This window comes from Misgurnus anguillicaudatus, chromosome 4 (assembly GCF_027580225.2).
Source record: "Misgurnus anguillicaudatus chromosome 4, ASM2758022v2, whole genome shotgun sequence".
Lineage (NCBI taxonomy): Eukaryota > Metazoa > Chordata > Actinopteri > Cypriniformes > Cobitidae > Misgurnus > Misgurnus anguillicaudatus.
Genome location: NC_073340.2, coordinates 27,918,273 through 27,932,574, shown reverse-complemented (window position 1 = coordinate 27,932,574; position 14,302 = coordinate 27,918,273). Strand labels below are relative to the sequence as shown.

The 14,302-nt window shown below is 39.0% G+C and overlaps 1 protein-coding gene across 11 annotated transcripts in view; it reads right to left on the bottom strand.

The window, feature by feature from the left end:
* The window catches only part of slc38a10 (solute carrier family 38 member 10), a 62,472-nt gene that overhangs the window by 27,501 nt on the left and 20,669 nt on the right, over nt 1-14,302 (bottom strand). For 4 of the 11 annotated variants that reach the window (XM_073867100.1, XM_073867107.1, XM_073867104.1 and 1 more), the window contains exons 1-7: nt 13,995-14,225; nt 10,782-11,005; nt 10,306-10,423; nt 9,985-10,030; nt 9,808-9,901; nt 9,247-9,390; nt 5,751-5,875 (exon numbers count right to left, since the gene is read on the bottom strand). In XM_073867100.1, the coding sequence (XP_073723201.1) occupies nt 5,751-5,875; nt 9,247-9,390; nt 9,808-9,901; nt 9,985-10,030; nt 10,306-10,423; nt 10,782-10,871 (617 nt within the window). In that variant the 5' untranslated portion in view covers nt 10,872-11,005; nt 13,995-14,225. Of the gene's footprint in view, nt 1-5,103; nt 5,229-5,750; nt 5,876-9,246; nt 9,391-9,807; nt 9,902-9,984; nt 10,031-10,305; nt 10,424-10,781; nt 11,006-13,554; nt 13,663-13,994; nt 14,227-14,302 lie in introns of those variants that run through there. The other 7 variants (XM_073867109.1, XM_073867108.1, XM_073867102.1 and 4 more) reach the window with 6 other exon arrangements.

The window sequence follows — 14,302 nt, the reverse complement described above, 5'->3', positions numbered from 1 at the left end:
GATCTCTGAATAAGCGTTAAAGCGGAGATACAAATTTTCGATTAAAAACTTTAAAATCTCCTGACATACACTGTTAGGCTATATACCCTCATTTACTATTCTCTAAATTAGTTCACTAATATAGCCTCCTTGTATGAGCAAATGAAAATGAGAGTTAACAAGTTAATTTGGCACGCACCTCACAGTGACGGGGTAACGGCTAACCGTTTAGTGTACATTGGTTGTACACTCATTATTGCAGTGCATTATGAAATTAAATAAGTGCACTTGATACAGTCCACTATAGTTTTGGACACCACAACAAAATAGCTGTTCCCTTAAAAAGTGCACTATTTAAGCGTATAGGGAGCTATTTTGGACACAGCCATAGAATGATTGTCCAGTGATGTCCCATGCATAATGAATTATAAATGAGGAAATAATATAAAAAGTGCTTATACCAAGTTACAGATTTTCACTATTCCAAAACAAAACCTGGTCCAGTGATGTCATGTGCATACTGAATTATAATTAAAGGGGTGGTTTAATGGTATTTCAAGCATTCTGACTTATTAACACAGTTATAGAGTTGTTTCCTCATCCTAAACGTAGACAAAGTGTCAAAAAAGCAGTTGGACGTTACAGAGTATTTCTATCCCAAATGCACTTTGCCAGGGTTCATACAAGTTTCAGAAAGTTTTTTTTCAACTACGGGCCCAGCGGAAAACCCCGCCCACCCGTCAATCAGCGGGAGACGCTAGAACTTACAAACATCATTTCACGCGATAACTTTGTTTAATATCAAGACTCAACAATGGCATGAATGAAGAAGTGTGTTTTTGGATGTAAGGAAAAGAAAGCCAGCCTTATGGAAACCATAGATATAGTTTGTTTTAGAGTTCTCAACGGGTCGGGACGGGTTCAGGTCAAAAATATAAGCAAATGAGTCGGGTCGGACCTCGGGCTTAATCTTTTACGCTCCGTGAAAAAAAATATTAATCATCACTGCTGTTCACCGTAAAGAAAGTCTGGTCGGATCCAGTTAAGTAAATAAGTAAGTAAATAGTTACTAGTTGATTAACAGGAAAGCCATGAAGATCCAAAGCTTAAAACTTAAGCTAACCTACAACTTCAATGCCATTTTTGCTGCTTTGCAACAACTAGTTTTTCCTTAAAGGGATAGTTCACCAAAAAATGAAAATTCTGTCATCATTTACTCACTTTCATGTCGTTACAAACCTATATTCATTTTAGTTTTTCTGATGAACACAAAGGAAGATATTTTAAGAAATTTTTGTAACCAAACCATTTGTGAACCCCATTTACTTCTATAGTATTCTTTTTTGTTACTATGGAAGTGAATGGGGTCCACAAATGGCTTGGTTACAAACATCTCTCAAAACATCCTCATTGTGTTCATCAGAACAAAGAAACGCATGCTGGCTTGCAACAACATGAGAGTGGGCAAACTACAGAACCTTAATCCTTGGGTGAACTATCCCTTTAAGGAAATGCAAATTAAGTTTTATTCTTCCTGTTTCTGTTCAGGTTGAATTATTTAAAGTCCTTGAAAATGCTTCTAGACAGTCAATCAAGCCAATAAACATCTGAATTGAAACAGACCGAGTGATCAAGTGAGTGATCGAGAGAGAGAGAGCGGGAGAAATAAAAGGAGGTGAATAGGAGATAATAAGCTTTGGCTGAGTGGCTCTGCTAACTGCTAACGTATAAAGCCACGAAACGAACGCATAATAGAATTTAGATATATGACTACAGACTTGCATAGAGATAGGATTCAGACATGCAAACCTTCTCAGGAGATGCAGAGAAAACCCATCAATAATGTAATTACAGTGAGCATGAAACTATTAAGCTCAATGCTTTCCACTGTTCTCATTCTGCACCTCGATGAAGTGTTGACATAGTAATTACTTTGTAATACTGCTAAAACGGTCCGGTCGTAACACCTAATGCTGTGAATCTGAGACTTGATGCTGTGTAAGCTGACATGACAATTTTACGACAGGAATAACACCATTATGCTGTTTACACATTACAGAGGCATTTGCACATTTAGCGGGAGTCACGTAAGGTGTCGGTGAGTTAAGATGCTGCTGTGTAGTAAAGACACAAAAGCCATCAGATCATTTTCTGTAAAGAAGCAATAAAACAGAAGTTAATAGAAATAAAAGGTGGATGTAACGGTCTTTGCTAACTAGTATTAACCTCTAGTGGCAGGATATGTAAAACAATAATAAAAATCAGTGGCGGCTCGTGACTGCTCATCCGAGGGGCGCAAATTCAAAATATGTGTTCGGAGTGTCATGTGTGTTGCTTGCGTCCTCAAAATATGTGTTTGTTGCGTCACGTGAACCATTGTACATCACGTGTCTTGTCAAAATAGACGCTCGTGTTCACAAAACACATGCAAGACACTCCCTTAACAGTAAATTTTGATTACGCATGAGATTATACTAATATCCGGCAAACGCGAGCGTCTCTTTTATCATAGACCCGTCTGCAGCAGGCACTTATTTTGACAAGACACGTAATGCACATACAATTACTCGACCTGCAACACATATTTTGAAATCACAAACCACACACATGACGGGCTACATACATGTTGTGATGAAATTTGCATCGGGCACCCTCGAAAAAAGATGTCACCAGATGTTACTGATGAAAATATACGTTGATGGGTAAATAAATGTGGACATGACAGAACCGTTTGCGGCTGGATCAGAAGTTTTGTGTCTCGCGAGTCCAGTTGTGATGCTGGTCAAATGCTTCAAATGAGCCAAATATCACTCATCACCCATCAGAGAAAAAGAGCTCTTATGTGTATATGTGTTAATGGGGGATTAATTACCTCATCCGCACCAGAATCCAAAACCAACACCCTTACACCTCCACCCCAACACTCAATTTTTGTTTACCTCCACACACACATCACCATTGTAACATAGAAGAGATCAGGTCAGTAGTAACCATGAGTGTAAGATGGATGGATGGAGTAAACAGCACTCCTTCTCCATTGATCTTGAGTTCATCTACCAACTTCATTGTGTGGTTAATATATCTGAGCCAGCAAAATGGAGAAAAAGGCACGACAGCAGGTCAAGATGAAGAAAAAGAATGCAAGTTCTTATCAAAGTGGATAATAGCTGGACAAATGTTGAAGGCTCTCACCTCTAACAATGTTAACTATGATGTCAGTGTTAGTTTATGGCACTCCCGCAATCATAAAAGTCAAACTTATCTCAGTTTCAACACGCAATGCAAACAACCAAAGACTCTGTCAATGCACAGCGGTTCACTTTAAAAGGGGAAGATCAGATTGTGGTGGGCCTTTTATGGAAAAACTATGATAAGCTGTAAAAACTCATAATTTTATGTTTATGAATTGCATAATTTATGGCCCTATTAATATAAACACTTCAACCGTTTGCTGCTTGTGAAATACTAATGCTGCGTGCACACCGCCAATGACTTTGTCGCTGTCTTTTGAGCCAGTCTTTTTAAGAAAGTCGCTGACATATTTGCAGTGTCTCCAGGTCTTGCTGAAACAAGACATGTCAGAGGCTACACCTGCCCCAAATTGTGTCATTCTTTAACGACTGACGATTGGCTCTTTTACTGGAGGCGGGACAAGAGCGGCCATAGTGACCATTGCGATCTCCCCCATTTAAAACAATACTAGTGATGCATCCTGTTAATATTAAATATCTTTGGTGTCACCCGACTCCTTCAATGAGTTCGTTAGGAGGCGTTTCTAATTCAGGTTGTCCTAGTAACAAGTACGAGTAATCTTCCTCTCCGAAAGTCGTTCATCATTTGTATAAAGTTAAACTTTTTTTAACTTTGTTGCAAGGTTGGACACGCCCACTTCCTGTCACCAACGGTCATTGTTGCTCGTGTTGCCGGAAGTCGCCAAGCATCTATTAAAATGAGCGAGGTTGCGTCGCTCCATAGTTGCTAGTCGCTGGCGCTGTGCACGCATCTTAAAGTTCCAATGAAATAAAAACTGACAAGTCTTTCTTTTATTCATGTGCCCTCATAAACTTCAATCAAAATCTGAAAATGTTCTTCCGCTCTCTTATGGCAAACATTTTCTGATGACGTCAGTTAGACTGCTTAGGCAAGAGCATCTGTTAACTCCGTCCCCTCCAACAGTCATGCTACGTACGCACCAAACGCGGGGCATAACGTTACTCGCTCTAGATTACTTGCGGGATTTAACTTCGTGTCATAAAAATTTTTCGCTAGAGTTGAAAATTTTCAAATTAGGCGAAGACGCGTTGGAGGCGAATAGCCATGTTTTCGCGGCAAACACGCCGCCCACGCGAGGACGCATCTGATCGCGTCTTTGCATTGACTTTGTATGTAATCTACTCGCGCAAATCATTAAACTAGCGTCTGGTGTGAACCCACAGTCAGTCTGCTGCCAGTTCCATTTCTGAATGCTATATCCGATCTAAGCACAGTGGAAAACACGGCCATGGCCACTAATTTCCGTTATATTCTGTTTTACACGGAAATACGTCACAACACAGAAGTTAAGTCAATCGCAAACTTTCGGTTTAAGGGGACATTAACTGACCAAAAAACAAAAATAAAATGACTTAGTGTGGATTCAAACCGCCGTGGATTTGTCTTAGATGGTATTTTGCTAACTTGTTATGAGAGCAATTTTACAAAGGGAATGCAGCTTTTACACAAAGTTTGTTACATACACCCCAAATAAAAAAAAAACAAGGGTGAGTGACATGTAAACTTTGAAGAAATCAGTTTTCAGAAGGCAAGAAGTTAGGCACTGCACACAAGTTAGTGGCACAATGCAAGGAGAATATAGATAAGAAAAAAAGTGGCTCCACAAATGTTCAATAAGGGTCCATTTTCCCAGAGCAAACACACATGTATAACTATCCGAGTTAACTTCTAATCCTACGTTCTCATATCAGGAGCATCGGCTCTAGAATATTAAGATATCAAAAAATCTTGAAACCGTCCCGCCATCTTTACATTTGCACTATGAAAATGGATCCCTACATCAAAACCTAACTATCCTACTAAAGGCGAAGGAAGGAATAGAGACAGCGCAAGGGATTGGGGATTACTTGCGACTGACAGGCAAAGGCCATGCCACAGATAGGGATGCAGCGAATGACGCCGTCCCACCGAACGTAAATGACCTTGTTCAGCCACTGGCCACTGAGGAGGCCGTGTTTGAAGGAGGAGAGCACGATCTGTCATGGAGGGGAGAGCAGGAGGGTTACAGATCTTCCCATAAAGGTGGAGAAAAAGAGAGAGAGAGAGAGAGAGAGAGAGAGAGAGAGAAGACTGGGAAGGCAGGGATGATGCTTTAATAAAACCCATCGGGTGCTGCTGTCAGACCTGTGATTTATTTGTTGATTTGTTCATTTTTTACTTCCACTTTCTCTTCAGTCGAGACCGTAAGCATCAGAATCCCCAACGCTCTACTGTAGGCCCTATTGTATCTGTTTACCCAGTCGCAGGGCAGGTGCCTGTCATGGGACGCTGGGTATTACTAAAAAGTCACGGCAACTCCTGATGACACACAACACGCATGCATTCTGCCATCATTGCAGTAACCTCAAACACACACATTCACTCATACCCTGAACCAGATGGTACCGACAAACAGAGGGTTGGATTGGATGAAGGTGGATAGAAGAGGAGAGGATTTCGGGTAATGTAGTTGAATCCATGGCATTCGTACGGTCCGTTCTCCAGGGCGGATTACTTGCGGGTGGCAGCAGAAGGTGGTGGCAATTATTGGAAGACACTGTATGACACCCTTGAAGCGCCACAGATGTACGTGCTCCACCCAGGAGCCACTGATTAATCCGTAACGCAGAGAAGACAACACTATCTATTGGTCAGCCAGTCAGAGCATCAGATGGTCGGTCGGAGGTCAGCATCAGGGATGGGGCCGGGGCAGAGGTTCAGATAGGAGCAAAGGGGAGTATACATTAAGATTAGAGAGTTAACTGCTGGGCTGCAAAGAATGGGAAAAAATCCTGATGGAAACTAAAGGTAATTACAACATGATGCAGTGGACTGAAAACAATGGCAAGATTATTCATATCTAAACATTTATATTACATACAATGCTGTCTAAATGTCTGAGCACACTGATGAAAATTCCTCTGTTGTATTATGCTTTATTCTACAGTACCGGTCAAAAGTTTGGAAACACTTTATTTATATTATATCCATATTATATTGAAAAGTCATCAAAACTATGGCATAACACAATGTAACGAATCGAAATTATGTTGTGACTAAAAGCATACAGAATAAATCAAAACACTGTAATATTGTATCATCTGCAGTGTAGTCATCCTTTGTCTCAAATTTGCAAAATCATACTTGTAGCATTTTATCAGCTTCTTGAGGTTTCACCCTGAAATGCATGTTTGAAGGAGTCCACATCTATTCTGGACTCTTATTGGTTGCTTTTTCTTCATTATTCAGGCCGTCATCCAGTATTAAAAATAAATATTTAGCTTTTTAAAGAAAAAAATGAATAAGTTTGACAACTATATTTTTGTCTACAAAAGTAATTTCAAATATTTAAACACGCACTTTCAGATTAAAAGATTCATGAGATAATGGGAAACATTGTTTCAAAACTTTTGATCAGTACAGTACATAAATCCTAATATTTGCTTAGTTCCACTTGCTTTAATGACAGCATGCACTTAAAGCACTACTCCAGCCAAATATCAAAATTAACCCACTAGTCACTAACCCTCAAGCAATCCGAGACACACACGTCCATCATCTTCCAGAGGAGCACACCCGGAGCTATTTTAGTAAATGCTCTTATTTTTACTTGCACTCAGGAGTGTCAAGAGTCAATTATCGCCAGAAGACCTTTATTCACCCATTAGAGCCATGCTGATCACTTCTGTGAAAAAATGGGCAGTCCGGCTCTTTTCATGGATTCGGCTCTTCTAGCTCGGCTCCCTTATGTTGCGTTTACATCAGCCGCGGTAGAGGCGGCAAAAACGCGTTATTCGCGCGTAGTTGGACGCTTGAACATTTGAGTTTACTCACTTCATTCGCGCATGAAATTCTAGTCATTCGAGACATTCACGCAGAAATCCGCATCATGGGAGGGGCTTCTGCGACTCTGCTGAGACTCCGCTCGCTTCCTGTAATCACGTCACTACTACAGCAAGGTCCTGATTGGTTAACGTGCCGTGGAAATCCGCAGAAGTTCAGATTTTTAAACTTGCGCGTTTCCCGCAGCAACGCTCAATTCGCGCCGCGCCTACAGTGCGTACCGCACCGCAGGATGCCTAATCGCGTCTTTGCATTGACATAACATGTAAATCACCCGTGCTTGCTGCCTCCACCGCGGCTGGTGTAATTGTGGGTTAACACCAAACGCGAAGCGTGCAATCGCATCGCGTTGCTCGCTCTAGATTACTCGCGGGATTTAACTTCGTGTAATGCGAATTTTAAGCTCGAGTTGAATATTTTCAACTTGGGCGAAGACGCGATTGAGGCGAATAGCGTGCATTTTCAAGACAAACGCGCCGCCCATATCACGTAATTCGCATCGCCCCACGCAAGGATGTGTCTGATCGTGTCTTTGCATTGACTTTGTATGTAATCTACTCGCGCAAATCGTTGAACTCGCATTTGGTGTAAACCCACAGTAACGGTACATTCACAGGGGCGAAAGTGTTAACGCTTGATGGAAGGCTTGTCTGAAGCGTGGCCAACAGCCAATCACAGTGGCCGCAGCACATGCTCCGGTCTTCCATAAACGTAATTGGCTGGCCCTGCCTAGGTTATTTGCATGAGGCAATCTGATTGGCTGATGCATGCGTTGCTGCTTGAAAAGTAGAGAAATGTTTAACATTTGCCGGGATTAACGGCACTGATGTGGCGCCGACGGATCCACAATTTAGTTTGGCAACACATGACGTCACCCATTAAAAGTGAATGGGAAGCGTAAATGCTTACGCACCGTGTGAATGTACCGTAAACGCAGAAGAGCCGACTCTTACAGCTCCGACTCCGGCTCTTTATTAAGTATCACTGGGAGACTTATTTTAGTATAAGTAGTATTTAACATTATAATAAAACTTTAATTAAATAATTGAAAAATGAACACAGAACCATAGCAAACAAACCTAATAAATAAAGGCAAAAATTTTCTTTTTCGTTTTTCACTCATGACTTAACATTCTTCTTCTTTTTGGTAAATGCCTTAACTTTCCCTTTCTTTCTTTCACATAATGGTATAATCCTATTCTGTCTTCCCATTTGATTGGACGCATCAAATGCCACATACAAAATACGTCCCGCCCATTGCCTACGAATGAAGATTCGTCTCTCTCGCTGATGGGAGTCGGCTCTAGTCGTTCGCTAAAAAGAATCGGTTCTTCGCGAACGACCCATCATAAGTGAGAAGTTGTTCCCTGATACCAGTTTTCCTTCAAAGCTTGGAAGAGCAAGGACATTTACTACGATAACTCCAAATGTGCCTGTCTGAAAGATGAAAGATATAGGTTTCTCAGATTGTTTGAGGGTGAATAAATCATGGGGTAATTTTGATATTTGGCTGGAGTATCCATTTAAAACCGGTGTGGAAATCAGACCTATAAAAAGTCATAAATTTGTCAACATTTGACTGATGACCTAAATGGTGCAAAATTACAAATACTTCTTGTTCATTTCACATCATAACACTTTCCTTTGTTAAACATTTTTATAACTCTTAAACGCCAACACTGAATTAAAAAAAAATGGTCTCAGACATTTGGACCGCACTGTTTATAACGAAATTTGGTTTCACAAGCCTTTACCTCAACCTTACCCCAGCGTTTCATAACGTAACGGGTTTCACAATGTATTGTGTTGGTTCACAATTTTTCAAAACAGCTGGCTGCAACAAAGCTTGCATTGTACTATAACCTTCTTAGAAATCCACAGATTATGGTGGTACTGTGTACAATTCACTAGAAGTCCAAATTGACCAATAACAGCCCAGAAGTGAATCTGAACAGTGTGACATGACCTTACAGCACACATAATGCAAATAAAAGAGGATGGTAATTGGAAGTATCTGAACTTCATGTTGACGTTTACTCTTATGCTTTACAAAAACTTTTTTGTTTTTTAATATCTCGTAAAGCTCAGTACATACAAATACAGTGAGAACAGAAACAATGATTTCAGCCTGATCTGCTTGTGGACAAAACTGCATGACGGGTAACGGCTCACCGTGAACATAAAGAGTGTGTAGAAGATCAGAGCCATGGCTGAAAAAGACTGGATGGTTGACATCAGGTTCCTCTGCAAGCTGAGCGGCAGCACGATGAACAGCGACACAGCAATCAACAGCATGACACGAAAGGTGAACGTCACCTGAAGGGGGGCAGAAGAAAAGGAGTTATCAGCCAATCCAGATGACACGTTTAATATTTCTACGTTAAAACCACCAAAGCAAAAACATGATGAAACAATGTAAGTTACACAATGACATGTGCTGTCACTAATGCCTTACAAGTCAATGCCATTAAAATGTTAATTTTTTAATAAAAACAATGCAATATAGTTATTAGGGACAGCAATAATTCATGCCCTGTATATTTTTTACAATTCACCTGCCATGTGACAAAACGTTCCTTTTGGGCCCTGTGTGCTGTGCACCAATACTAAATGCTTAGTTTACAACCATGTGACCATTTAAAATCTGATCTGTCAACTACATGAAAATATCCAACAAGTGTTATTTAACTGGCTAGTTTACACATATACTGCTACAGGGATCATATTTCTTACCTCCAGTCCAAGCAACCGGGCAAAAAAGTTGGATCCCAGATCCGCAATTACGACATAGAAGGCAATGCATGTCCCAAGCATCAGGCCAATCATGCTTAAGAAAAGGGACAAAGAGAAAAAAAGTCAATATTAGATGGATATTTTTAACATCATGAAGTCTTCACAAAAACAGCTTACCTCAGTTCCACCAGCGCCTTGCCTGTTTTTCCATAAGCATGAAATGCTGGAGGATAGCAAACAGGTTGGTTAACAGATCTACACATAACCCTGATTTCATTCATTGATTGTACTTTAATTACAATCTTTGACATGACCTTACTCAGTTAATATTAAAGATATCAAGGTTTTTATTTAAAAGAATCTTCTTTACATTATATAGGATGATATTATGAAGAAAACAATAAATAAACAAGTTTTCACAAGCAAGGGGTAACACGCTAATACTTCAAACACAATCTGGCAACCAGTGGTGTGTCTGTCACTTTTGGTCACTCTCACCCAGTCCGGCGTAAGTCCTGCGTTTGGTGTTACTGGCTGCGTGGACCAGAAACATACAGGACTGGTGGGTCATCCACGAACAGAAGAACAACAATAAGATTCCCAATACAAATCCACACTGCAGAAAGAGAAAGAAAAAGAGTTGAATTAATCATAAGTGTATTACAAGACTGCGTCCTACATTATAGGACTGATGAGAGTTGTACTATTGCCTCCATATGACAAATCGCTTTTTTGTTTCCTAATCTTTGATAAAAGAATCTGCTAAATGCCTAAATGTAAATGCACAGTTGCTTATTTACTGAAACCAAACAGTGTGAACATACTAAAACCGTGACTTATTATTTGACTCGCTCTAGATTATTAACTAGTAAAGGTAGGGTGTAAACAAGCAGATATGGTAGACCTAAATATCCTATCAGCACACACGGCTCAACACAGCACTTTCTCATGACCCCCTTGAACCCATTGTTTACCTGTTTGAAGCAAAAGGGCATCGTCAATACGCTCACACCCACGATACTGTTCACAACGTTCATGATCAGACCCCAATTTGATGCCGTCATTTTGCCGTCTGATAGATGAAATCTCTAATGTCACAGGTGTGTGAGGTGCTTGTACAATGGTGTAAGGTTGAAGTGAGATAAGGGGGTTTGATGTAACAGTCCTTCACCTCGCAGAAATTCTGTGACGTGGCACTCTATAGAGAGGAAGAAAGGAAAAACAACATCAACTTTCGATACGAATAGATACTTGTCAGACTTTTTTTCTTGCATGACAGTACAATGTTAACTACAATCAACATTGTCATACACATTTACTATTACAAAAGTTTTACACAGTACACCATCACAGACGTTGGGTTACACCTACACTCACTGCAAAAAATGACTTTCAATTCTTACTTAGTATTTTTGTCTTGTTTTCAGTAGAAATATCTAACAATTCTTAAAATAAGATGCTTTTTCTTGATAAGCAAAATTAAGTTTTTAGACAAAAAAAATATACAATTAAAGTGAATTTGTGCTTAAAACAAGCAAAAATATCTGGCAATGGGGTAAGAAAAAAAATCTTGAAATAAGTTGTCTTTTTTTCTAAAACACCTAATTCAAGCAAAATTTTCTCACTCCATTGGCAGATATTTTTGCTTGTTTTAAGCACAAATTCACTTAAATTGTGTATTTTTTTTGTTTAAAAACTAGACTTATTTTCATTTTGCTCATCAAGAAAATACATCTTGATTTAGCAATTTTTAAATATTTCTACTGAAAAAAGACAAAAATACTAAATTAGAAAGACATTTTTGCAGTGCTTATACAACTCTTCAACAAAGTTTTTTTTTTTTTTGATTAAAGGAATATTCCATTTTCTTAAAAGAAAAATCCAGATAAATTACTCACCACCATGTCATCCAAAATGTTGATGTCTTTCTTTGTTCAGTAGAGAAGAAATTATGTTTTTTGAGGAAAACATTGCAGGATTTTTCAAATTTTAATGGACTTTAATAGACACCAACAATTAACACTTAAAGGTATAGCGGAAGATTTTCGTTTTCCGGGTGGATCACCTCTGTTATTGGTCATCCCAGATGTCAATCATTCTGATTATATGTTGACGTATAACCGTCGTACGTGCTCGCCTCTCGGTTCACTTTCTGCACATGCGCACTTTCACGTGTATGTGTGTTGTGCTACGGTTTCAACCATTGAAGCTCGCGTTCTAGCTGTGTTTTTTTTTTCAAAATGTCTGAGGGTCGCAAGAGAAAAAGTCTACGAATTGTATGACAAGAAGAGAAAGGACTACCGTATAAAGAAAGAAACAAGACCAGACTGTTTATGGGAGACTATTTCACACGCTGGCTGCTGGTGTGAGCTAAAAGGACAGGTTGGGCTTCCCACGCGAAGTTTCTACAGGAAAGGTACATTTTGTCATGCTACTTGGAGAAATCCATTTAAAATCACTGCTAGTAAAGTTGATGTAAGTTATGATTAGCAATGCTAGCCCTGGCACGAGTCACGAACCGCACAGACACGGTAAACATGCCGACAGCAACTTGTAAACAGAGCGAATAGAAGAACTAGGCTCCTGCATGCTCTCTCTCTCTCTCTCTCTGTCTCGTGCACGCGTTTAACAGGTGTTCCCTCTCGGGAGGAGGTAGAGAGTTTCGTGTGCATTTTTTAAAAAATACGGAGGGGCGGTTCTTTTAAATAATTCGGGAAAATCTTCCGCTATACCTTTAACTCAACACGTAACAGTTTTTTTCAACGGAGTTTCAAAAGACTATAAACAATCCCAAACGAGGCATAAGGGTCTTATCTAGCAAAACGATTGTCATTTTTGACAAGAAAAATAACAAATATACACTTTTAAAGCACAACTTCTCATCTAGATCCGGTCCAGCGCGACCTAACGTAAATGCGTAGTGACGTAGGGAGGTCACGTGTTACATATATGAAACGCACATTTGCGGACCATTGTAAACAATAAACTGACACAAAGACATTAATTAGTATCAGTTGACATACAACAACGTAGGAAAGGAACGGTCCTCTTTCAACACTGGGGCATAGTTTCGCGTTCGTCTTCTGTGACCTCTTGACGTATTGCGTGGGGTCACGCTGGCGCATCATGACCGGATCTAGACGAGAAGTTGTGCTTTAAAAGTGTATATTTGTTATTTTTCTTGTCAAAAATGACAATCGTTTTGCTAGATAAGACCCTTATGCCTCGTTTGGGATTGTTTATAGTCCTTTGAAACTCAGTTGAAAAAAAAACTGTTACGTGTTGAGTTAAGTGTTAATTGTTGGTGTCTATTAAAGTCCATTAAAATGAGAAAAATCCTGCAATGTTTTCCTCAAAAAACATAATTTCTTCTAGACTGAACAAAGAAAGACATTAACATTTTGGATGACATGGTGGTGAGTAAATTATCTGGATTTTTCTTTTAAGAAAATTGAATATTCCTTTAAGTGTCTTGTTTAACTCTAAGATTTAAAATTTGTTGTTTTTAAAAAAGTAACAATTAATAATAATTTACATCTAAAACAAAAGAAAAAGGCAAAATTACCATTCATCAATCAATAAAAGTGTTTATTTTAAGTTATTAAAAGTTAATGTCACATGCTCTGTAAACTGATATTGACTTATTCATATTTCCTGTACATATCATCTCGCATAGCATATGTAAACTAAACATGCATATGCACAGAACATATCTTTTAATACTTTTTTTTATTTTTAATATCTTACTCTTTAATTTTGTTATTAACTGTTGCATGTCTTGCTGACGTTGTTATATTTAGAGGTGTGTATACTGTAGGTACACGTGGCAATAAAGCTGTCTGAATCCAATGCTAGCTTATGGAGGGAAAAGGAAATGTACACAATATAAAGAAAACAATAGAAATCAACGCATTTAAAATTAAAAATATATACAAACCTAATACTATGTATAAGAGTAAACTATACAAATATAACCCAACACAAAGTCAAAGTAACTTAGCATCAATAGTAAAGCAAATCATTAATAATTTCAGGAGTGATCTTTTCAGGAACACATCCAAATCCAAACATGACATTTCAACTCATTTAAACAAAACTACTAAATGTTAGTCCATTAATATATTGAAGCAACACAAGTCTTTTAAAAAATAGTAAAAACGGTTGTACTCAAAAGTTTGTATACATACCACGTCCTCACTTTTCCCCTCAGTCATTCATTACTAAGTCATCATCGGCTCATTGTTTTCATGCGATTGTTAATACGCTTCGGATGATATTTATAACGTTTTGATCAAGTTACAGGAGATTAAATAAATATTTACAGCGAACTTTCACGAAATTTGTTAAATTTCCTTGTTGTTTCCATATGAAACCAGGAAGTAAGTACAACACTGCCAGTGTGACGCTGCCAATGGAAACTAGCGCCACCTGCTTCCCCTAGCGGACAGGAGGAAAATTACACACTGCCTCCACCGTGTCACAGATGCTCAAGTTA